General features: G+C 43.3%; 1 protein-coding gene across 2 annotated transcripts in view; it reads right to left on the bottom strand.

The window, feature by feature from the left end:
• The window catches only part of RAD18 (RAD18 E3 ubiquitin protein ligase), a 79,592-nt gene that overhangs the window by 11,539 nt on the left and 41,570 nt on the right, over window positions 1-26,483 (bottom strand). For both annotated transcript variants that reach the window (XM_049766298.1, XM_049766297.1), the window contains 2 exons: window positions 12,602-12,742; window positions 5,040-5,217 (listed from right to left, as the gene is read on the bottom strand). In XM_049766298.1, the coding sequence (XP_049622255.1) occupies window positions 5,040-5,217; window positions 12,602-12,742 (319 nt within the window). The remainder of the gene's footprint in view (window positions 1-5,039; window positions 5,218-12,601; window positions 12,743-26,483) is intronic.

Raw genomic sequence — 26,483 nt, 5'->3', positions numbered from 1 at the left:
TTTGGTCCTGGATCGGCTGCTTGCAAGGCAAATGCCGCTGTGCTATCTCTCCGGGCCCACTCTAGAATATTTTTAAAAGATTCCAAAATCCTATAAGGTTAAGAAATGATTGCAGAAGACAGAGCAAATAGTCCAGTGGGGAGGGCCCTTGCCTTGCAGGCAGCCAACCTGGGTTTGATCCCAGGCATCACATGGCTCCTGAGCACTGCCAGGAGTAATTCCCAACTGTAGAGACAGGAATAAGACAGAGTGATTCTAAAACAGAGGGGTGGGAGGAATGGAAAGGGAAGTCTACAACCTGTCTTTCATTGTCAACAAACATCTCTAAGTTCTAGCAGAACTTGGCACACAGAATGAAATGTTAGACTCACTGGTCTGAAATGCATGAGAAAGAAATGCCCTCCAAACCATTTTTTTGGGGGAGAGGGCATAAAAAAACATATTGCAGGGGGCCGGAGAGATAGCATGGAGGTAAAAGCGTTTGCCTTGCATGCAGAAGGACGATGGTTCGAATCCTGGCATCCCATATGGTCCCCTGAGCCTGCCAGGAGTGATTTCTGAGCGTAGGGCCAGGAGTAACCTCTGAGCGCTGTTGGGTGTGACCCCCAACAAAAACTAACAAAAAAAATCATTACAGGGCTGGAGCAGTGGCACAGAGGTAGGGCGTTTGCCTTGTACATGGCTGACCTAGGACAGACCTTGGTTCGATCCCCTGGTGATTTCTGAGTGCATAGCCAGGAGTTACCCCTGACCATCACCGGGTGTGGCCCAAAACGCCCCCCCCCCCCAAAAAAAAGAAAAAATATCATATTACTTTTTTTAACCGTACATTGCAATGTTCAGCTATGCGTTTAAATTTTTAAAATTTGTACTGGTGTCCATATTCCCAACTGCTAGCTGGTAATAAAAAGGCTCTAATACAGTTTCCAAGATTGGGCCAGAGTAAGGCACTCATGAATTCTGGAAGGCATCTCTGACGGACTGTGGCAAAATCACCCTAAGAACACATCTATCATGCTTGAATGCCTGGATCCCTCTGATGTACAGAACAAGGCGCCCCACTTAGGTGGTAAAAAAAAAAAATCAATAGTCAGCAGAGTCAGCGTTCCAGGCTCCAGGTTGGGAGAGCTGCGTAGGAGCAGAGAACTGAGCTGACACCTATTAACACAGCAGGGCCCCTGCTTGGTCTTCTGGAATCAGGCAATGTGGGTGAGCTGTAAGCACTTCCGTCCCCATGATGGAGATATGGTCTGGCCAGGACACATGACCGGATGACCATGAGACATCCATGCAACCTCAGTACATCTCTGCAAGACCAGGAGGATTCCTGAAACCACAGAGCCCTGGACAAGGGGGATATGACCCCACCTTGGGGTTTTGGGGGGCTCTGCTATGGGGGAGTAAGGGCATCAACAAGCACATTTTGCCATCATTATATAAGGTCATTAATCTCAGTGGCCCCACCAGCTCTTCAACAGTAGAGGGTAAAAGGGAGGGCTTGGCAAACATGGGGTGTGGGAGCCCCTCTCTGTCCTTTGGCAAAGCCTGGGACTGTGAGGGGCCTCTACAGCACATGGTTGATTAGTCTGGTCCTGATGTCGTCACCTTTGTCAGGGCTGATCCTGGCAGTGAGATATATTCAGTCAGCACAGCAAGGCCAGTAGGGCAGCGAGAAGGCCCTGGAGCCCCTGGAAGAGATGCAAAATAGCTACTAGCCCCGAAAAAGTGCTTTCCAGAGGTCCCCATGGGTGGAGCTCCAAGGGTACACAATGATAGACCTGATCTAAAGGCCTGTCTATGGTCTCCCTCTGGACTATCCAAAGTAGCCACTTCCTCCCAACCCATTGAGAGACAGACAGACAGACTAGAGAAAGAAAGAGACACAGAGAGAGAGAGAGAAAGAGAGAGAGAGAGAGAGAGAGAGAGAGAGAGAGAAAGAGAGAGAGAGAGAGAGAGAGAGAGAGAACACTTGTGCCAGGGAAGCTGGTCTCTGAGAGGTACTGGGGTTTTCCCTCCCCATCTCTAACCGGCCACCACCTAGATATGGGAGGCCACCCAAGGAAAATGGACCCCCTCACCACCTCCCTGGGCCCAGCTATCATTTTCTTTACCAATTAATCACAGCCAGAAATCCTTGCTCTGGAAAACTGTCTAGTATCAACAGATTTGCCTTTAATAATTTAACATTTTAAAATCATCTCACAAGTACAAATTCTGATGACCCCTCTACCTGTCACCTATTCGGCAGAACCAACGCCGGCACACACAAAATGGGCATCTCCAAGTCATGAGAGGAGCTGCAGGCAACACATATTCCCACAGATGTGTCTCATGGACAAATAGACTTACTCCCAATGCAATGAGCAAAATCAGAACATTGACTATTGCTAAAAGAAGACGATCAAATTTAGAGCCCAGAATCAAATGTCTCCAAGGGCCGGAGCGATAGAAAGTCGTCTGCCTTGCACCGGCCAACATAGGATGAACCCCAGTTCCAATCCCGGCATCCCAAATAGTCCCCTGAGCCTGCCAGGAGTGACTTCTGAGCAAAGAGCCAGGAGTAACTCCGGAGCATCATCGGGTATGACCCCCCCCCCCAAAAAAAAAAAAAACAACCAAAAAGAAAATCTCCAGTTCTGCCAAAACAATATCCCTCTTTTGAAGTTCTTTTACCTAAAACCAAAGTGCACGGATACTTTTCAGAAATGATTAGTTAATAATAATGATCTAAAAGCTCTTCCCAGCAGAAGCTCGATAATTATTCATCACTTAGGACAGAGCTACTTCTTAAGGGTCAGAAGCAAAAGCATCTTCTCTTTTAACTTAGCTTGCAATAAAAGTAGTTTCCTGGGCTCAAAAGAATTGGGGAAACAAAAGCTCTCTCTATTCTTCGAGGGAACAATAGATTAATTTACAGACATGTGGACAAGACTCTGAGACTAGCAAGAAACTGGACAAAAATCTAAAAATTGTTATCAACATATCTATCATCTGTTTCCAGGCTGGTAAGAGGCAATCAGCAGAAAATTCATAACAATTCCTATTCGAAGAAGCATTTCTTTCCGAGTTAAACTGCAAGTGAGCAACACAAGCAATAAGTAATCCGATATAAGGATTAGAAGCCTTAAAATAAGGCTGCTTAATTGTTAGCCCTATCATGTAAGTCTGACTAGCTCCAATACAAAAAAAAAAAAAAAAATTGATCTCTTTCTGTAGCACCTGCAGTAAGATCTAAACGGCAAAGGGCTATTTGCTCGCCTCCTCTGGCATCTGAGGCACAAACTAAAGCAACTAAAGGGGGAATAAACAGGCACCTGATTTGTACAAGGCTGTATACGGGGTAGCAAGGAGCAGAGCTGAGGCTTAGGCACCAGCAACGCATCCAGCTGAGGCCAAACTCAATGAATTTTTAATGGAATGGATCAGTCCAGGCTTAACTTTCTGTAGCAAAATTAAGGACCAAAAAAAAAAAAAAAAGATAAGAAATGTGCTCTGATAAAGCTTACCAATAGGAATGAAGGAACGCATTTATGATATGTTCAGAGTCCAGTTGTCTAATATTACTGGAAAATAAATCCAATTGTCATGGCTCTCTACAACAGGAGAATAATAATCATCTACTTATCCCAGGCTCTCACATCTGTACTTGCCCTTCCATTGGCCCAGCTGATCTGAGATAGAGTTTTGTAAGCTTTACAGAGATATGGAAATAGACCTCAAAGAACCAACTAAATCCACTCATTGCAGACCTGGGTGCAAAGCTACCTCCTGCTGCCTGACGTTTCTGATTTCTGTTAATATTTTTTTCCCCACAAGTCAGTAATTCCAACTTCCTGCTGACTCGTCCTCCCAATAGTCAGTTCTTTCAGCTAACACATCCTCCTGACAGTTGGCTCGGTGGCTCTTCCTGTGGGCACCTCCTCCCAAAATTCAGTTCTTCCTGAGTCACCAAGGACTGTCCAGGACCAACCAGGACTCTACAAGAATTCATTTTATCTCACTCGTCCTTTAGCTAGAAATTCTAGCTCTTTATTTCAAAGGAATAGACAAGATCTTATAAACTTTATTTTATTAAAAAATGAAGAATTTTATTTATTTATTTATTTATATATTTATTTATTTATTTTTGGTTTGAGGGCCACACCTGTTGGTGCTCAGGGGTTACTCCTGGTAGGCTTGGTGGGGGGGGGGATTATATGGGATGCCAAGGATCGAACCTGGGTCCATCCCAGGTCAGCTGCGTGCAAGGCAAATGCCTTACCGCTGTGCTATCGCTCCGGTCCCATCTCTTTTAAATTTTAAATCCTAAGAGTGACAAAATAGTAAGAGGGGAAAGGGAAGGGATATTAAAAAAAAATTAGGAAATTTTAATTTTAACAACACATTTAGTATTTACAATGTTGAAAATGTGTACATGTATTTCCCTCCCTCTCCACCCCGTCCTGGGATAAAAATCAGGGCCTGACGTGCAAATCAAAACCTCTCCCAAGGATTCACCCCCAAACCAACAGCACCTTCTCATGCAGATCTTAGACAGGAGAAGAAGTGCCACCATTTCCCACAGCAAGCTAAGCAAATCCCACTTAAAGGCCTCTGAACCAGTGTTTCTAAAGTATTCGAGCCAACTCAGTCATTTTTTTCCTTGTTAAAACTTCAATGAGAACCAATCCAAACACCCACCTGCCATTAGCCAGTGAGTAAATAAAATGTCTACCCACACCTCAGAATGATGATCAGCAGCATAAAGACAGACAGTGTGGAAACGCAATGCACTATGAATGATCAGGCTTCAATACAGTGCTGGGGAGGGGACAGGGGGGCACATACAGCCTGTCATGTAGCCCTTAGCAGATTCCCAGCAAACCAATCTACAGACAGATGAATACTTATGGAAAGATGTGAGGGTTTCAACCAGGGAGGAAGGCAGGGGTCATGCTTTACACGGTGTGAAGGGACCCTAAGTTGGAAAGTTAGCCTGTCTTGGTCAGCACAGGGAAAAAAAAAGGATTTAAACGATTCTCCCAGGTCAAGTTTCTCACCTGTTGCAGGAATCCGATTCTGGGGACGAAGGAGCTGTGTCCTGAATGTCAGAGCAGCTGGAAGACTCTTCATCTGCCTCGGAAGGCTCCGGGCACTTTGAGGAGCCCTGCTGAGACTGCGAAAAGTGGCCAACCACCAATGGCAGAGTTGAGATTTTGGTCATCTTCTCCTCCAGTCCTGAAAAGGAAGAAATGCAAGTAAAAGAAACATCTGAGTTAGACTCCTTGGGGTCACGGAGCCAACTTAATGGCACAGCCCCGAGGCCCCCACCCCCAAACCTGCACCCCTATCCTGACCCCCACCCACCTACCTAACCCAAGGGCCAACCTGTAGCCTCTGCATACTTACTTCAACAACATTTATCATTGCTGTTTTAAGTAAAACAGACATTTATGCAATGTTTTTTTCTAGAACTACTAAATGTGCGCAACTGTAATGCCTCCTCCACGCATTTCTAGACTTTCATTTCTTAATTTCAAAAACTTCCCGGGCCAGAGAGATGGCATGGAGGTAGGGTGTTTGGCCTTGCATGGGGAAGGACGGTGGTTCGAATCCTGGCATCCCATCTGGTCCCCCGAGCCAGGAATGATCCCCGAACGCTGCCAGGTGTGACCCGAAAATCAAAAAATAAGAAAAGAAACCAAACTTCCTTGAAAACCAGGAGTGAGGAAAACCTTGTAATTAAAAAAAAGTTTTCCCCAGAGAGAATGGACAGTTGAGTTGTCAGGACCACACTCAGCATAGTGGTGATACTAGAAACTTCTCATTGTAACTAGATGCTCTAAACTCTGGCACCATTTCTCCAGGCCCCCGAACTGTTTCATTCCAGTAGAAAAAAAGAATTCTTGAACTATTTCCGAACTTAACTATTTTAGACTAGAAGACCCTAACGTACACAAGAAGCATTATGAGGAGATTAAAGTTCCAATGAGAAGAGAACCCTAGCATCGACTCACCCCCTATAGGAGGGTTCCACCAGAGCCAGGTCCTAAATCTCTTTAGTGGTCACCAACATCCACCATGGAAAGAGAAGGTTCATCAGACACCAGTCCATGCCCTTCAGTCAACCTGTGTTTTGTGTCACAGCATCCTTTGGCCTCTCCTGAGATCTCTCACTGCAGATTAAGTCCCTAAATGCTACAGAGAGGCAATCCCAGTGTCTGCCGGAGTGTGACTTGCCAGCAAGGTCAGCACTTGGTGAATCTGAGCACAGAAAGCAATATCCACCAAGGATGCTTCCTAGCTCACTCTCCCTACAGCTGTTTCCAGCTGTTCTGCTGGGCTCCAACTTGCCTGGCCTGGAGTTCCAGGGACTAGTGAGGCATGTCATGGCAGAGACACTGCTCAGGGAGTGTTCATGAAGGGACATGGGCCTGTGAGCAAAGAACACTATAAAGAACTTCCCTGGCTTTGACATTTAGAGGGGGAAAAAAAAATACAAAGAGAACAAGACAAATCTTAAATAAAAAATTCCAAGTCTGCAGAGTCAAGATTTTCCCAGAAATAACCTTTTGCAAAAACTGAAGAACAGCATAGAATGTGTTGTACCTGACCTCTCTCTGTTTCCACAGCTGGTGCTTCCTCACTTTGTGATGGTTTCTGACTTCTGCCACTCTCACACCAACTTCTGTCAGATCAAAGAGTCACCATCTGGGGGCACCAAGAAGCACCCCTCAGACTGGCCTGCAAACTCTGAAATGCCCAGTTCCAAAGAGAGCACAAAAGCCAGGGCACTGCTTTCTTCTCAGTTAGAGAACAGGCAACTCGTGCACTGCTATGAACAAGCTTCTCAAGAACAATAACTATGGAGCTGGAATGATGGCGCAGCAGTAGGGCCTTGCAAACGGTTGACCCAGGATGGACTGCGTGCTTTGATCCCCCGAAATCCCATATGGTCCCCCCCACCAAGCCAGAAGTGATTTCTGAGTGCCCAGCCAGGAGTAACCACTGAGCATCACTGGGTGTGCCCCCACCCCAAAAAATAATAATCATACTGTCTGGGGGCCAGAGAGATAGTTCAGTAGGAAGGGTGTTTGCCTTGTACTGTCAACCTGGACTCCAACTTCTGTATCACATATGGTCCTCCAAGTTCAAAGTATGATCCCTGAGCACAAAGTTAGGAGTAAAAGCTCTGAGCATCATCAAGTGTGGCCCCCAAACAAAAACTAAACAAATAAAAAAAAAAACCCTCACTGGCTGTATTTGATATATAAACCCACCTTATCAGTCTGTGCCAGCCAGCGTGGCTTCTTTCATACTCCCTACCCTTGCAGACATGTGCATTCAAACACAGATTGTAACCAGCAGTAATCACCTCTGAAGCTCAGGGAGCAAAAGTCATGCTCACACATATATATTAAGATATAATAGGGGCCGGAGTGATAGCATAGTGGCAAGGTGTTTTGCCTTGCATGCAGCGGATCTGGGACAGACCCGGGGTTCAATTCCTGGCATCGCATATGGTTCCCTGACCATTGCCAGGAGCGATTTCTGAGCTCAGAGCCTGGAATAACCCCTGAGCAATGCTGGGTTTGGCCCAAAAAAGCAAAAAAAAAACAAAAAACAAAAAAAAAACAAACAAAAAAAAACAAGAATATAATAGACCCTGATCAGTCAGTCATCTTCAAGACAGTTCCAATCAATAACTAAAAATGTTTTCCAGAGGGAGATATCAACTCCATTTTCTTTCAAGTTAAATTATTTTCTAAGAATATACTTTAAGGACTGCATAAATTTAACATTGAAGTTTAAATTGTTCACTAAGATCATGAAGTCTCCTCATGTCGAAAACTCATGAAGCAATGATTAACACCTCGAGAAATCAGCACCAAAGCAATACAATTCCTGAAAGAATAAAATACTTTGGAACCAAGCTGCCCAAGAAGGTAAAAGATTTATGCAGAGAAAACTATTGTGAAATAAGTTAAAGACATGAATAGATGGAAGATATTCTATATTCAAGGAATAGAAGAGTTAATAGTAAGATGTCAAAACTAGGCTAGAGAGACAGTATAATCGATAAAGCTCTTGCCTTGTAGGCAGCTGACTGAGATCCAATCCCCAGTGCTGAATATGATTGACTGAGCACCAAACTAGAAGGCCTGAGTACAGCTAGAGATAGCCAAAAATAACAAAATAAAAGATGCCAAAACTACCGAAAATAATAAAGTTTAAAGTGATCCCAATGGCATCATTTCCTACAGAAACATGAATTTTTATTTGAGAATTCACATGGAATTACCAACAAGTCCAAATAGTCAAAACCATCTTCAAGAGAAGAATAAATTGGAGGACTATTTTCCAACTTGAAAATTTACTACAAGTGCATATGATTAAAACAGCAATATCAGCAGAAAGATATCCAGAGAGAGCAACTGAATAAAATAATACAGAAATAAACCCTCATCTGCATGGTCAATTCTATTTTTCTGAGGCAGGGAGGCACACTTGGTAATGCTCACGAATTACTTCTGGTGATGCTCAAGGGACCATATGGGATGTTGAGGATTAAACTCAGGTCATCATGTGCAAGGCAAAAGCCTTACCCACTGTCCTAATATTCTAGCCCTTCTGCCTGGTCAACTGACTTCCAACATGGGGGAAGAAAAATCTTCTACCCAAATTTGAGGGAACTAGGTCATAGATATGCTAAAGAATCAAGCTGGACCTTTTACTAATACCATAGACAACAATGAACTTGAAATCATCTAAAGACTTAAACATAACAGCTAAAATAAGAAAACTCTGTGTTGGAAACTCAGAAAATAATCTCCATAATGTTGACTTGGCAACAACTATATAAATCTAACATCAAGAGGTAACAAAAGAAAGCAATGAAAAACTGAACTTCCTCTCCTTCCCGGGAGCAGGGAGTCTAGCAGGAGGGGGTTTGGCAGGCCACCGCCATGCCGGAGGCCTTCTTAACCAGGCCTAGTGGGGGTGCGGGACTTGGGTAACCCCAGAACCCCTCTACCACCTTGCTCCAGATCTCCAGGGCTTCCCCGGGCCACATGCCTGGGCAAGCCGGTGAGTTGGGCCCCTTGGTGGAGCTTGAAGGTACCCTAGGCTTTCCCCCATTATCCATTCAGCTCCTTAGGGAGGGTCTGGGTGGGGCCCTGAACTTCTGGCCCCCTAGCTTCTTGAAGTCACTGGTAATCTCTGTCCAGTCTATATTTTCAAAAATGTTTCAAAAGAAACATTAATAGTACTTACTATCATTGAATTATGTTTTTATGTATTCAGAATATCCATTTTGTACTCTGCCCTTTTGCATACCCCTTCATAAGATCATATTTCTCTTTAACTTCCTTAACTCCTATCATCATTACTCCTCATTTACCCTTTCTAACTTAAGTACTGTAGAGTCCTAAGTCACAGATCAAAGTGGTGCCCTGGAGTTAACACCCACCCAACTTTTTAAAAGGCATAAAAAGGACACTTATGTCTCTTCAACATTTTATGGGTATTTTCTTTGATGGCTATAACTTTTGCTGAATATTTTCTTATACAGTGATGATTTCCCCCCCCCCCCCCATGTTTTTTATCTTCTCTTTGTGAACTGCTCAATATGAAATTTGGTGTGAAAGAATCCCTCAGTTAATGCTTATGTTTGAACCAAGTCATGGGTATTGTTGGAAATGTCCTTATGCCCCCATATATCTGATAGCACCACGTGGCTTTATTTCTTGTTTGCTTAGACACTAAAATGGGAAAATACTATACATACCAATAAGTTCTTATCTAATAGAGATGGGAACACACAAATCTTGTAGTGCAATGAGACCTTACACCCTGAACATTGACATAAAGACCTGGTACAGGCCTCAGAAGAATGGGCATTCTCCATTCAACCCTGATCTAGAGAAGACATCTACAAAACATCCAAGGTTGTATATAACATCACCTGGAGGCATTCCTCTACCAGGGAAGACCCTACAGCTGCTCTGACATCGATCTACTCAAAAAAGACTTCCCTTAACACTAAGAAGACTTAACAAAAACAATGACCTGCTTACTGGACAGGGCTTGCTGTATTGCCCCTTAATTGTGAGGTTTGTCTATAACATCACCTGGAAGCAATCCTCTACCACGGAAGAGCCTACCACTGCTCAGACATCGTCCTGCTGAAAAGAGACTTCCCTTAACAATGAGAAGACTTAACAATGACCTGCTTACAGGACAGGGCTTCCTGCATTGCCCTTTCATGGTGAGGTGAAACGAGAAGACACTCCACATCATGACTTCAATTTAGGATATGCAGATTGCAGAATCTTTAATACAGAAACATGATACCAACAACAGAGACTGTGTGAAAAGTGTGTTGGCACTACGAACAATGTCTTGGATCGGACGATAACTTGCCTGAAGCCTAGAGTTGGTCTTATGCCAGGAAACTTGAGGTGTAGGACCTCTTTGTATTTAGGCCAAGGTTATTCCTTTCCATGCCTCTCATATTTTGGTGAGCCTATGCAAACAACAATTGCCACTCTAACACCGTTTTTACTGTGCTCCTTTGACTCTAATCCTTAAAATGCACCCACTTAAAATTTGAGGTTAAATGCACCCAATTAAATTTTGAGGTTAACTTAAGCTAATATAATATGCATGTACATGAAAATGTAAAAAATACTATGCCTCTAATGTTTAAGGAGTTACGTAAGTTTTATGGCTTTAGATTGCCTTGTGTGCTGTTAAGAAATATTATAATGTGCTACAATCTGGGGACTTGAGGGACAAAGTAATTGTACATGGATTCTGTTTTATTTATCTTAACGTTCTTTGGCTGAAAGTTCAAAGTTAAAATATCAGCAAGGGGACTTCTGAGAATTATGTTATGGCTGATTGTCCTTCCACTGTAACTATATCTTGTCCTCTTTCTTTGCATCTTTTGTTCTCATAATTAAAAATAAAAAATTAAAAAAAAATGAAAACAATAAAAAAAAAAAACTGAACTTCACTAAAATTAAGTACTTTCACCCATCTAAGGATACCGTCAAGAAAGCAAAGACAATTTAGAAAATCTTTACAAATATATCTAAATCTTAAGTATCAAATGGGTTTTACATCCAGGATGTCTATAAAATGCCTAAAACTAAACAAATAGCCAAATAAAATTTGAGTAAAAAGAACTAGACAACCTTCAAAATCCAACTGAAGCAAACCCCCTGTAACAGTCACAACAGAAAATAGGAAAGAACAGCTCGAACCCCAAAGGACAGCCCTCCGTGCCTGTCAGCAGCACTTCAGCTAAACACCAGAGTACCAGATGAGACAAGATGAAGGCAGACCAGCCTGGTCAAGAATGATGCAAGGCAGGGGCTGATGGATCCTGGGATCTCAGAAGGGTAATCACAGGGTCATCATGAGTAGAAATCAAAACTACAGAGAACAGGGTCTCAGACAGACACGCAAACACAAGCATTCATGGCAGCACTTCTCAAGGGCATCCAAAAGTGAAAGAACCCAAGAGTTAGGAAGAGGTGGGACACCCAGATGGCAAGGGGCCACAGAGAGAAATTAAATTTTGACATGTTTGAGAAACATGGGGACTGGAAAGTACCAGGCTTAAAGCAAGGAGGACAATTAAATATTGTCTAAATATTCTAGAGACCAGCTATAGCTCAGATAGATCATCTCGTAAGTCAGTCTGTGGGCATTGTGTAGATCACCAAAGGATGATGGGAAGAGGAAAGAGAGTGAGATGACTGTTACATCATGTTGGCTGAAATCAATGAAGAAATTTTGGGTACAGAAAATGGTGATGATACACAACATTATGAACAAATTTAATGCCGAAGTTTATGATTGACTGAAATGGCCTTATGTACTATTCTATCACAATGAGGAGAAATGTGTCGTTTTCTTGTGCACACAAAAAGCAAATTGTGATTGTTTTGTTTGCCGGTCCAAAGCCCCAGCAATAGAACATCCATTCACAGTTAAAAATGGGTCAAAATCAAGGGTTAAGCATGGACATACCAAGTATACCAGCTTTAAGAGTTTTCAGGCCTGTATTGCATCCAACAATATATACCAGTGTTCGAGAGTAAAAATAATGGACGTCCTTTGTAAGTTAATCGAGATTCTGCAATAATAAATCCTCTATCTAAAATAACCACCCTCTGGCTTAAACAGATTAAGACACATCTGACTTATCTGTTTAACTGGAAAAAGACAGATTTTAAAGAGAGATTCTCAGGATATCTTCCCCAGTCCTCTTTCTCAGTTCATAAATCTAGCTTACACTCATCAACGATTGGGTATTAAAAAAAAAGACTTTTTCACCTCAAATAAATCATGACACAATAGTAAACTCCCTGGATTTACCCTCTATCATTATTCTGAGGGAGAAGGAGTTTGGGGCAACTCAACAATACTCAGGTAGTGTGGCCTTTATTTCAACACTAAGCCCAGCGATGTAATGCTGCTAGGAATCAAATCTCGGCCTGTATGCCAGGCCCTCCAGCACTCTGAGATATCTATCTCTTTGTGCATTATTTTCTCTGGGTACCCAAAATAATTATTTTTAATATGAATACATCTCTGCCCTTGAATCTCTCACCTGAGAAGACAGGAGACCGCTTTCCTGTACATTCCTCTTCTTTCTTCGCTGTTTTTTTAGGGGATGACGGCCTGCCAGTTTTCTTGTATCCTTTTTTGGCTTGATCCACTAGTCGCTGAAATTCATTCTGATGTTTTTTACCTAAAAAATGTAAAAAGAGCTTCGTAAAGTCAGGCTAAGGAAAGGTGAACCAAGTGTCAGGGTACTGGCCCTGCATGGGCAAAGCCAGAGGGAATCGGGGCTGAAACTCTGGCCTGAGCTTCCCACACATTTTCCTCCCTGAATCCAGAAGGCTTTTGAGGGAATATGAAATATTTCTTTCAAATATCTCAAGACACATCTAAAGTCTTGTCACAAAATGGGAACAAGATACTTTTATGGTTTTCTAAACTGCTGATTTAAAAAAATTTTTTTTTAAATTTGGTACACCATGATTTCCAATACTGGTAATAACAGGGTTCCTCCCACCACCAACTTGGTAATAAGCTCTGTTCCAGAGATCAATTCTCAAGTGCCGCTGCCTCTGGTCATTTGTTATTCCCCTACTACGTTTCTTTTGGGGACACATCCAGTAGTGCTCAGGGTTACTCCTGGCTCTGCACTCGGGAATCACTCTTAGAGGGCTCAGGAGACCATATTGGATTGGACCATACTGAACATCATATTGGTGTTCCTATAGGAATGACTGCATCAAACAAATGAAGTTGTCCAGAAACGCAAAGCACTTGCTCCATTTTGTGTTTCTTGTCACTTTATCAAAGATTAACTGATTGTATGTCTGGGGAACATTCTCTGAATATTCAAGTCTATTCCACTGATATGACATACTAACACAAAAACACAATACAAAAATGTCTTCTGTACGTCTGTATTCATTGCAGTGTTATTTACAATACTCAGATTCTGGAAACAATCAAGATGTCCTTCAACAGATGAATGGCTAAAGAAGCTGTGGTACATATACACAATGGAATATTATGCAGCCGTCAGGAGAGATGAAGTCATGAAATTTTCCTATACATGGATGGATATGGAACCAATTATGCTGAGTAAAATAAGTCAGAGGGGGAGAGATAGACATAGAATAGTCTTACTCATCTGTGGAATTTAAGAAAAATAAAAGACATTATTGTAATAACACCCAGAGACAACAGAGACGAAAGCTAGAAGGACCGGCCCACGATATGAAGAGTGCAGTTAAGAGAAATAACTACACTAACAACTATCATGACAATAGTAGAGAATGAAAGAAACAGAATGTCTGTCTCGAAGACAGAGGAAGGAAGGAGGAGGGAGATGTGGGGGGGACTTGGTGGTGGGAATGTTGCATTGGTGAAGTGGGGGTGTTCTTTTTTATGACTGTAATCCAACTACAAACATGTTTGTAATCATGGCGCTTAAATAAAGATATTACTTTAAAAAAAAAAAAGCACATTACTGACACTGTGACTTTTTAGCTTTCAGGCCTCCTGGAAGAAGAAGGATGCACAGAGAGGGTAGCCACACTTGATGATATCACCAAAAAGCTTTGGTGTTATTAGCCCAATACTGGTGTACTTGAAATTTGGTCAGATTGGTGTCTCCAAAGAAAATTGTAGAAGGATGGTAAAACAGGGCCACTGGCAAAATGGGAGTTCTGGGTGATGGGATGCAGCAAGCTTGGTTTTGGCAGAGTAAGGGCTTGGCCTGCCCACTTCTCCCAAGATTGCCAGTTTCCTTCTGCATGGCTGGTATACCCATGGTTTTTCATGGCTTGTTTGACATCTCATTTGAGAAAAGTTTCAGTCTATGAAGCTGGCCTGCTGTGAACATCTTTACTCTTTTTAAAGTGTGCTGGTCTTATGAAGCTCATCACACAGAGTGATGAGTGCTGTTGGAGAGATGACTACACTGAAAACTATCATAACAATGTGAATGAATGAGGGAAGTAGAAAGCCTGTCTCGAGTACAGGTGTAGGGGGTGGGGAGGAGGGAGATCTGGGAAATTGGTGGTGGGAATGTTGCACTGGTGAAGGGGGGTGTTCTTTACATGACTGTAATCATACAACTATAATCATGTTTGTAATCACGGTGTTTAAATAAAGATAATTATAAAAAATAAATAAATAAATAAAGTGTGCTGGTCTTAACAACATGAGAAATCAGAAGTAGGAAGGAAGCTGGGCTGTGTAAACTAAGGCTGTCCATTTCCAGTGCAGCCTCCTGTCCATGTGAGTCTCTTTAACTTTCCAAATTCCTCCATCAATCCTTCGTACATTAGGAGCTTAGAACTACCCTGACCTTATTTTTACTATTATTACAGATTCAGCAATCTTTGAGGCTCTGCCTCCTGGTCCCTGTAGAGGGTTCAACTTAGAGTAGCAGCCAGTTATGGGACTCACGTAACCCTCTTGTGATCTGAAGCTGGTTCAGATAGCCAAGGACACATGGGCACACGCAATCAAGTGCTCAAATATGCCATGGGTTCTATGAAGTTACTTAGTAGTAGAACAAGGCAGAGCACATGTGTCAGTGTGAGGCCTGAGTTCTATTCCAGAACTGTACAGCCCTTCACCAAGACTCTAGATACGGCCTCTTATTAAATGCATATTAGATTGAGTCAGTAGATGGCTGCAGTCTGAAGAGGTCATCAATGTTTTTCCCTTGCTGACGAATGCTAGGAGAGCTGGGAAAGGACAGACTGGTTCCGTGGAAAACTGCACATCTTAGAGTGCGCCTTCTAACCAGGATTTGGGCCTTCTCTGCTGGGAGCAACATTACCGCTCTATTAGGTAGCTGATGACCATGGAAATGCATTCTTGTTGGTGGATGTGCGAAGTCCCAACTGGGGTACATTCAGTTTCCTCAGTCTTGCCTCTAATCGCACATTTGTTTCAATGTTCTCCATATATGTGATAGTTGTCTTGATAATCAGGAAAAATAGCTCCCAACCAATTCCAATGTAGAGATGTGCAAGGCAAGAGATAGAAACTCCAAGTGAAACAAACATGCTAGCTTGCAAAGCATCTAGTAAACCTTCTGTTCTGTTTTGTTTTGTTTTGTTTGATCTGCTTTGGGGTCACCTAGCGATGCTCGCTCAGGGCTTACGCCGGGCTCTGCACTCTGATCACTCTTGACAGGCTCAGGGAATCACATGGATTAAACCCAGGTTGACTGGCACACAAGGCAAGTGCTCTTCCCACTGCACTCTCTCTCCCCTGTAAGAAGGGTTCTATTATCTGTCTCTCTCCCCTAGGTGATGTCAATCAATAAGGTTCCCTCCAGTTTCATTCAAGGCATGGCAACCTGCATGATTTTGTCTTCCTTATCGTGTTCCAGTGTGCCCATGGACCAGTGTCTTTATACTCTTGGACGCTGAGATGTTCCCAGATATTGGCTGTTGTCCAGCTGTCCAGATCTTGTCCTGGGACCAAGTCTGTATAGAAAGACTTTATGTTTCAACTCCTCCAATCCAAGAGCCAGAGGAACTAAAAACAATGGAGTCCAGATCTAGGCCACTGGGCACACAGGTGTAGACTTGAAATGACTGATAGGGCTGGAAGATGCCTAAAAAGGGGCAGGGAATCCTTTGTATGTGGAAGCCTGGGTTCAAACCCCCCAAATCACAAGTCTTATCTTCCAAACATAATTTTTGATCATGAAAAAAACTCTCACGAAAGAAATTTGCAAAAAGCATCTTATTAGCAGTAAATGCACCTTAATAATTTTCTCTTCTGAAGAAAAAAACAAAATCCCAAACGTTCCATGTTTACGAGATCTAATATTCTCAATTTTACAGCAAAAGCAATGATTTCTGTTCATCTCCTCACCTCAAAGCAGATGGACGCTACATCTGGGAAGGGAGAAGACAAATCTGAAACCTCAGTTCTGCTGCATCTATTGCTAGAATTCACCTCTTAAGACTGCATGGTGGAGAGCAGCTGAACAAATGCACATCAAAGTAGTTTTGTTTTGCTTTGTTTGATCTGCTTTGGGGTCACCTAGCGATGCTCAGGGCTTATACCGGACTCTGCACTCAGATCACTCTTGACAGGCTCAGGGAACCACATGGATTAAACATGTTTCTTGCAATCTGGAATATGGACTCATCCTTGTATCTCTGGAACCAGCCCCACAATCACCTATGCCTTTGGGACCATCGCCACAACCTACTGCCTGGCCTCCCTTTGGAGGGGAGACTCAGCCCTTACCACACGTCAGGGCAGATTCTTTCTTTCCATCACAGAACAAGTTGGAACCAGTGATCCCCTCAGTCAAATCTCATGGAATTCTTCATGAACCCAATGACATGTACAAGTAGCTAAAAGCGATCAGAAATAAAGCAACAATGCAAGTGGGAACCCCTGGTGCCATTTTGGAACATGGCGTCTATTCACCTTTTTTGCCTCACTGATGTGCCCACTCAGCTGCACTGGCACTCTGCAAGCAGCCTTAGTTCTCCCTGACACATGGGGTCTGGCCTCCATGGAGTGAGCAACACAGTTCTTACCACAGTGAACAGCTACCCCCATCTTTCCGTCTGGATCCCATCATGAAGATGGCCTCAAAGATCCCAACCATACCCAGTGGCTGGGAACCCAACAACTCCCTATCTCGGCACCATTTCCTGCAGCTCCGGTGTCCCTGGGATGTGCTGTGACGTGAGCATGTGTGTATTCAGACAATACAAAGCAAGTCGCTGCTCTTTACTTAATGCAACTGGGGAAGCAGCTGAGAAAACGCCAACACCATTAAAAACAGATAGAGGAGACCGACTAAGAGGTTCCATCAGACTGGCTGGACAGCTTAATGGAGTGCATTGGGCAACAGATCTATAATCAGCAATAAGGAAAGAAGCAGAGTGGGAAAGATGAAGAAGTTCTTGTCCAAGAGCAATGCAGAGATGAGGTGGTGCACCATGTGGTGCCAACATGGGCAAAGGAAGGAACTCAGGGATAGGGAAAAGTCAGAGGTGCCAGGAACAGATGAGGGAGAGAAAGAAAAGTCTTAGGAAAAAAATGGAGGCAGGGTGCTTTTCAGGTAGACCTTTTGGAAACCAAGTTTCCCCAGCACTAACTTTTATTACTCTTTTTTCTTTCACTAAAAAAAATGTTGGAAAATCGTTTTTTCTGATGTGGAAGACATGTGGTTGGAAGGGAGATTTTGAGCATCATTTGAAAATACGTCACCAGCACCTTTAAAAATATAAAAAGGAGGGGCCCCAGCGATAGCACAGAGGTGGGGCATTTGCCTTGTATGTAGACAAGATCCCCAGCATCCCATATGGTTCCCCAAGCCTGCCAGGAGCAATTTCTGAGCATAGAGCCAGGAGTAACCCCTGAGCGGTGCCAGGTGTGGCCCCAAAACAAAACAAAACAAAAAGTAAAAACTTTACTATATGCTTTCAAATTCCATTTTAACTGACTTTTCTGAAATACCTTGGTCAAGTTTTGATGTAAGGAACAATATGCAAGGCTATCTAAGAAGTCTATTAAAAGGAACTTGCTACTTTTCAATTAGCAAAATGAGGATAGATATTTTTCCTAAATATGAACCCAAACTGTTTGCTAATACTGTAAAGGTAGAAATCAATATGAGAGGGGCCGGAGAGATAGCATGGAGGTAAGGTGTTTGCCTCTCATGCAGAAGGTCAGTGGTTCAAATCCCAGCATCCCATATGGTCCCCCAAGCCTGCCACGAGCAACTTCAGAGCATAGAGCCAGGAGTACAACCTGAGTGCTGTCGGGTGTAACCCAAAAACCAAAAACCAAAAAAATAAAAAATCAATATGAGAATCAGATCCTAAACATTGGGGCAGGAGCAATAGAATAGTACAGCAGAGAGAGCACTTGCCTTTTACACCATCATTCAGGGCTCAATCCTCAGTACCCCCATACAGTCCCCAGAGTCCACTAGGAGCGATCCCTACGTGCAGAGTCAGGAGTAGTAACCCCAGAGCACCGCTGGTATGGACCCAAAACCAAAAAAGAAAAAATAGATCCCGGACAGTAAAGAAAGGCTTGAGAAATAGGACGGTAGGTAGGGCACATTCCTTCTTGCAAGCAAAAATGCCAGATTTGATTTTTGGAACTCCATATGGTCCTGAGCACACTTCAGGAATGACCTCTGAGCAGTCAAGAGTAAGTCCTGAATACCACAAGGTGTGGCTCCAACTTATGATTTCTTTTTGTCTGTTTGTCTTAGGGCCACCCCAGTAGTGCTCACAGGACCATATGGGATGCCGGGGATCAAACCTGGTTTGGCAAGCACAAGGTCTGCTGGACTATCTCTCAGGTCCAGGGCTTTTTAATGCCCCTTCCCCAATGCCTGGAATGGGGTCCAGAGGCAATATGCAGGGATCAACCCTTGCTTGCTTGAAGAATGGAACCACTAGTTTTCTTTCTGCTTTCCACCTTACAGTAAGTCTCCACTCCACAGACCACCTGACTTATAAGTACAGATGAAGATGTGGGTTGACCTGGAGTCCCTCAGTCACTTCCCACCACATTGAGAATCGTACTTCTCGCCAGCCCCGGGGGCCCCAGCTGCTCCTCATTGGGTTTCTCCTGCAGGGCCCCTTCAGGGATGTGCCCTAGCCTGAAAATGTCTTTCCCTAGTGCTCTGAAAGCTATCTATTTTATTGGATTTTACCTATGACTCAACTCAAATGTCAACTTTCTCCAGAAGTCTTTTGTCAGTGACCTTATCTGAGGCATCTATAATTTCTACCAAATTACTGTTTTATTCTTATAATTGCATTAGCTACCCCTAAATCGTGGCATTATAACTTGCTGATTGATTGTTATTCCTCTGCTATTAGGGCAGAAGCTCCAAGAGAAGGAGATAGATCTGGCTTATCAGTGCTTTCTCGGTGCACTGAACAGTGGCTGTCATATGAGGGATAGCTGCAGAATTAACGAGTGGCCGGATGAAAACACAAAGGAGAAGATTAAACTGTTAAGAAAAGCTTTGCCTGTTCTGAGTAAGTAAGTGGGTATCGTGTAGAAAAGCCCACGGTGAGCTGCTCCTAACAGCTGATTGTCCATTGCAGCTTTCTGGGTTTTTTTTTTTGGTTTTGGTTTTGGTTTTGGTTTGGGGGCCGTAACTGAGAGGTTACTCCTGGCGCTACACTCAGAAATCACTCTTGGCAGGCTTGGGGAACCATAGGGGATGCTAGGCATTGAACCCCGGTCAGCAGCATACAAGGCAAACACCCTACCCACCCTATCGCTCTGACCCCTTCACTACAGCTTTTGGTTTTCCTGGTAGAAATAGAACCACCTTTGCCAAGGCAGAAACCCGGAGTTTCCCAGGTTATCTGTTGTGGCCAGCAGATAAGGAGAACCCTCTGCAGTCTGCTGAGAGGCTTCTGGAATATTCCATACTCTCAATGAAGAAATTGTACCAAGATGGCTGGAGCGGAAAACCTCAGCTAACAGCCATCTGTTTCCACCCTGGTACTTTCCCACATCTGCAAGCAAAGTTCCAAAGGACTGATCTGTTCGTTTCTTTTCTTTCGGGAAATCTTAGCTATCAACCCATTTTCAGAAGACTGCTCGAGACCAGGAGAAATAGGCACCAGCACGAAAGGAAGTGTCTATGAGGTGGGGCTACGGGAGAGCACCACCCCTGAAGCTGGGGCTGACTCTGCTGATGGTACTCCTGACACCCCTCACTCCTCCCAAGGTTCTGGGTCCAGGGCAGAGCTTTGAGTTCACATCACAAGATCAGGCATCTTAGGTAGAGTTCCGGGGTCTGCACTTCCAGTATATGTAGCAACTCAACTGAGATTTCCTGCCTTCCTGTCTTTTCTATGAGAAAGCGAGAAGGCAGGATCAGGCAGAGGGAAAGTCTCTCTCTTAATTAGAGTCGGTGGCCCCGTTCCTTTGAAAAGTGAAGTATATAGAAGATGAACAAGAACGCTTGCAATATGCCTGGATTCCAGCAGCCTGTCTCCACGGAAAGTCTGATGGAAAATACAATGCCAGCATTTCCTCTTCATCCCCTCACTGACCCAGGCAAACCGATGAATCCTGATGATGTAGAAGAGGAGGAGAAAAGTAGAGATCGAGAAAAGTTTACTTGGGGAAGAAAATTCTGTGAGTTTTATTGGGAAGGTGAAAGTCTGGACTCCATAGGGTCCTGGAGAATAGCTTTAGGTGGTAAGATCAGCATGCTGGAACAGTCTTGGGGCCTAACCCAATCTGACAAAGATCCAGGTAGAGAGACTTCGAGGCAGACCACGGGTCTCTAGAAATGCCACATTTCCCCATGAGTAGGATTTTGCTACATGAAATCCTGGGCCAATCTATACGAACACATTAACAATCGATTCGACAGTAACAACTGTGTCTGTTCTATCAGAAACAAATCAATGTTCCTTCTTTCACTTACCCTTTTGAAAACGCTAGTGTGAAATGGTGGTTTGTGTGTTCTACAATACCCAGAGAGAGAGAGAGGGATTCCCAGGCTCCAAGTCCAGGTAGGACAAGAGACGCAAGGTCCAGAAGCAATTCCAATACAGAAAATAATCCACACAGAATTGGGAAGAAATAGCAGGCCAGAAACTCGCACCACAAGCTTTTCACCCACAAGTGAGTTGCTCCACCACATGGAACTAAGAGCCAAGATGGCAGCTCCCCTCCAGACCACTTGAGTAGCCTTTATTGGGATAAACAAAGCTCATCCCCAAGGGAAGGGGAAAGAGCCAGAGGAAGAGGCAATGGGGAAACATTTTTTTTAACATGTAAACCAAAGGAACCAATTAAGAGGAATCTAATTAAAAGGCAATAAAAGGACAATCCAAAGGCCTCTACCAACACACTAGAGTACTACTTCAAAATTGCACTCTGGGCCTATCCATTTCTGAGTTTCCAGTTCCTAAACTAATGTGGGGCACATATTACATATATAAAAACTCAGAACACTTAGATGGAATGTACGGCTGAGACAAAGATGAAAAAGCTCAAAACAAAGCAGAAGGCGCAGAAGAGATGGCATGGAGGTAAAGCATTTGCCTTGCATGCAGAAGGATGGTGGTTCGAATCCCAGCATCCCATATGGTCCCCTGAGCCTGCCAGGGGCGATTTCTGAGCGTAGTGCCAGGAGTAACCCGAGTACTGCCGGGTGTGACCCAAAAACCCTAAAAAAAAAAAAAAATAGCAGAAGAAACTTTATTTCATCCAAGTGACTGGAGGGAAACAGGCAGCATCCAACGTGGTGGGGGAAACAGCAGCCAAGCCTGACAGGGAGGAGGTGAGAGAGGGGCAGTCTGAGAGAAGGTTCTGGAAAAGAAGTGAAAGGAGGGCAAGTGGCCCTCAGAAAAGAGAGGCTTGAAATGAAGACTTGCCCAGTTCAGAAGATAATTTTCTGCTCTGAATATCAATGAAACTGAAGGGTCAAGAATGAATGCAAGGGGTCAGAGAGATAGCATGAAGTTAGGGCATTTTCCTTACATGCAGAAGGACAGCAGTTCAAATCCCAGCATCCCATATGGTCACCCGAGCCTGCCAGGAGCAATTTCTGAGTGTAGAGCCAGGAGTAACCCCTGAGCGCTGCCTGGGGTGACCCAAAAACAAATAAACAAAAAAAGAATGAATGCAAGATAAGATATGTTTAGGCTGGGTGCCACTTAGAAGATAGAACGTGCCAATGGCTGCCGCAAACACAGTGGGACAAGGAAACAAAAATCCTTCGGCCTGAAGGAGACAGGACATGATGGGGAAAATTCCTCCCACAACTGCAGGGGAAGGATAACCCCTGGACTAAAGAGAAGCAGCCAAACAGCCACCAGACAGCTCTTTCCCCGGGGATGAGCGTATTTTAGGGGCACTTGCCAGCTTCCTGCTCATGGATCCTCCCAAGCAAGGAGGGAGGAAAGACAAGATTCTGAGATGAACAAAAGTGCTGTAACACAGAGGGGGCAGGCAGAGACTCCCCCTAGTGAGGTGGCTGCAGAGAGATGGGTGGGGAGGGCCGGGAGGGCACTCCCCAGGAACTCATGCTGCTGACATCAGCGTGTTTGTCTTAGGATGTGATTTCTATGAGGTGAATTAATACTAGATAAAGAGAAAACCAAAGCAAATAAAAAGAGAATTATTAACTCTAGAAAAAGCAGAGTGTGCAGGCCGGAGGAAGAGCTGAGTAGCCAAATACTTGCCTCCCCCAAGTGCCTGCACCACAGCAAGAATGTAAGCAGCACAATACAGGGACCCAGCCCTTAGAGAGCACTGTGGCCTGGTATGCATGTCCTAATGGTGCTGACAGCCACAAAGGGAGAAGAGCAATGATGCAAACAAATACATTTGGATGTGGAGAGAAAGGAACTCTTATCCACTGCTGGTGGGAATGCCACCTAGTTCAACTTTTATGGAAAGCGATATGGAGATTCCTCCAAAAACTGGAAATCGAGCTCCCATACAATCCAGCTATACCACTCCTACGGATATACCCTAGGAACACAAAAATACAATACAAAAATCCCTTCTTTACACCTATATTCATCGCAGCACTATTTACTATAGCAAGACTCTGGAAACAACCAAGATGCCCTTCAACAGACGAATGGCTAAAGAAACTGTGGTACATATACACAATGGAATATTATGCAGCTGTCAGGAGAGATGAAGTCATGAAATTTTCCTATACATGGATGTACATGGAATCCATTATACTGAGTGAAATAAGTCAGAGAGAGAGAGAAAGACACAGAATGGTTTCACTCATCTATGGGTTTTAAGAAAAATGAAAGATATTATTGCAATAATAATTTTCAGACACAAAAGTGAAAAGAGCTGGAAGTTCCAGCTCACCTCATAAAGCTCAGCACAAAGAGTGATGAGTTTAGTTAGAGAAATAACTACATTCTGAACTTTCCTAATAATGAGAATGTATGAGGGAAATAGAAAGCCTGTCTAGAGTACAGGCATGGGTTGGGTGGTGGGACATTGGTGATGGGAATGTTGCACTGGTGATGGGTGGTGTTCTTTACATGACTGAAACCCAAACACAATCATGTATGTAATCAAGGTGTTTAAATAAAATAAAATATATTAAAAAAAAAGTAGGATATGAACCCAGAAAAACTATAAGTATAGGGTGAAGAATAATTAATTTCTGGGGCCACTGAGGTAATACAGTGGGCAGGGCACTTGCCTTACATGCAGCTAACCTAGACTCAGTCCCTGGTATCTCAGATGGTCCCCCAAGCAACACCAGGAGTGATTCCTGAGTGTAGGAATAAGCCTTGTGCAGTGCTGGTTAGAGAATCGGGGAGAAAAGAGAAGGGAGGGAAGAAGGGAGAAAAGGTGGGAAGGGAGGGAGAGAAAGAGGGGGGAATTCTACCTCTAAATTCTTACTTTTGGCTGGGCTGGGTCCCCTTATAACAGAAACAGATGCACAAGGGGAAGACACCCAGGAGAAAGGGCCTAGCTCAGAGGCAGCTTAGAGTTCTGACTTAAATAACATTATTCAACTAGATGTCCAACAACAGACAAGAGGACCAGGAAGATGTGGTACAAATATATAATGAAATACTGCATAGTTGTAAGGAATGATGCAATTTGCAGCAACAGGGATGCAATAGAAGATATTATGTTAAATGAAACAAACTAGAAGAAAGATCAGTACAAAATAGTATCACTTATATGTGGTATTTAGAATAACTGCATAAAGAAACAGAATGGTCTAAATGGTATTGGTCACAAACACCATTGGTTCCAGAGCATCGAGAGAAGGAAAGAAGCTGAGCAGAAGAGGAGAACCATAAAAGTTTATATTCTCTTTCATACTTCAAAGAGAACTGCAGCAACTGATACAGCTGTTTAGACTGAGCAGATGTCCAAATAACTGCTCTCTATTGATGTCTATAATGTTCTAATGATTTTAGACACAGAAACAGGTGCAGAATGCATCTGAAAGCCATGGATTCCGACTACAGTGCTCATTATAAGAATGTCTTAATTTTAATATGTCTATAATGACTCTAATTTTTGCTCACAGTGGTCCTTTGAGATATAAATTGGTCGCCCTCGTTTCACATTACAGTGTTACAGAATATAAGACTCCAAATATTATAGCATCAGTATGATAATACCTTGACAAATATTTTTTTTGTTTGTTTTTGTTTTTGGGCCACACCCGGCGGTGCTCAGGGGTTACTCCTGGCTGTCTGCTCAGAAATAGCTCCTGGCAGGCACGGGGGACCCTATGGGACACCGGGATTCGAACCAACCACCTTTGGTCCTGGATCGGCTGCTTGCAAGGCAAACGCCGCTGTGCTATCTCTCCAGGCCCAACAAATATTCTAATCTATTCATTTCCCATTTGATTATGCCTGCTAATACAATCTAATGTTTAGGTCCACAGATATCACTGGAATAGGCAACTGCATGCCAGACTCCTGCCACAGTGCTCATTATGTTTTGCAATTTATTTTCAAGTCAAGCTAAGTTTACTATCATGTCATAACGCCCATGTTTTCAGTTTGTGTTCAGAAAAGGAACCTGGATGCTCAAGACCCGTTAGAGGAATATTCATGATGTAGAGTCCTTTTACAGTGCTCATCACCATATTACTTAGTATTCTAGACTTGGAAAGTATGATTGTTTTAAGAATGTTCTATGCACAATCTAACCCACGAAGCCTTTTCTCAGCAAAATGTATCCTCACCAGTGATGATTTGCCTAGGAATTGGAAAATCTTTCCAAGTGACATGCCGGCTTTATATTTTTTAAACGCTCTGACCTGTCCCACCTGGGTCAGTTTTTCAATCGCAACCTATGGATGGATCTTCATAGTCTACGTCTGTATGTGTGTGAGTGGTGTGTGGTAGCTACCCCTATGTCTCTCTATATTGTACATAATGTCTGTCTATGTTGTATATAGTCCTTCCCCGTTATATATAAGCCTTCCTTTTCCCCTCTCCTCTGCTCACAACTTTACAAATCCTTTTCTGTCCTTTTGCTGTCTCACCCAATGTATTATTTTTCCCTATTTAACCCTTTTTACCCTCAGTTCTTAACTCCTCAGGATCCAAAGCATTTCCCCCACCCCACCCCAGCCCACTGCCAGCCAGCACCCAAAGCAAAATGGCAGCCTCCCAGCCCGCCTTACTTTGGCCAGGGAAGAAGCTGCCAGTGCTGCTGCTGATTTGCTCTCAGTGGCCTTTTGTCTCCTATCTCCCTTCGCTGTGAACAATTGCTCGCTACCAGATTCAGCTTTTGAGAGACACTCGGCTTAAGGACATTTCCTGATCTGTGACTCTGGGAGCCATTTTTTTTTTTTTTTTTCAGAACCCAAAAGACCACATCACAGGCTGAAGATTTGCTCTGGATTTTATTCCCCTCACCCCCAGACTATTTCAAAAGACTTAAAGATGTGTCTATTTCCTTAGATATATTTCTTTAATAGGTATAATTCTTATTTTGTATTTCCTTACGTAGCTGTAGTTTTTCCCCACCCCCTTTTTCGATTTATGTAGTAGGAAATTCTAGTAGATAAGTTTCTCTTGGATTCTGAGTTCATGTTAGACCCAGGTTATAGGGATTGTTTAGCTTGTTATTTTTACCCCCATCTGCACCAGTATAGTATCCCTGTGGCATTTTTCCTTTTTTTGCATAGGACCATTAAAATGGGGAGATCTTACATATAGAAAGAAGTTCTAATAGGAATAAGAATGCCTCATTTTTAATTTCACCCTGAACATTTGTCATAGTGACATTGACTTAGGCTTCAGTTGATCAGACTTCAATCATTCAGCCTCAAACCTTGGATCCCATCTTTGGAACTGGCATGGTTTTGTTTTGTTTTGTTTTGTTTTGTTTTGTTTTGTTTTTGGGCCATACCCGTTTGATGCTCAGGGGTTACTCCTGGCTAAGCACTCAGAAATTGCCTCTGGCTTGGG

The sequence above is a fragment of the Suncus etruscus genome, chromosome 20 (genome assembly GCF_024139225.1).
Source record: "Suncus etruscus isolate mSunEtr1 chromosome 20, mSunEtr1.pri.cur, whole genome shotgun sequence".
Taxonomy (NCBI): Eukaryota; Metazoa; Chordata; class Mammalia; order Eulipotyphla; family Soricidae; genus Suncus; species Suncus etruscus.
This window is presented reverse-complemented; position numbering and strand designations above follow the sequence as displayed.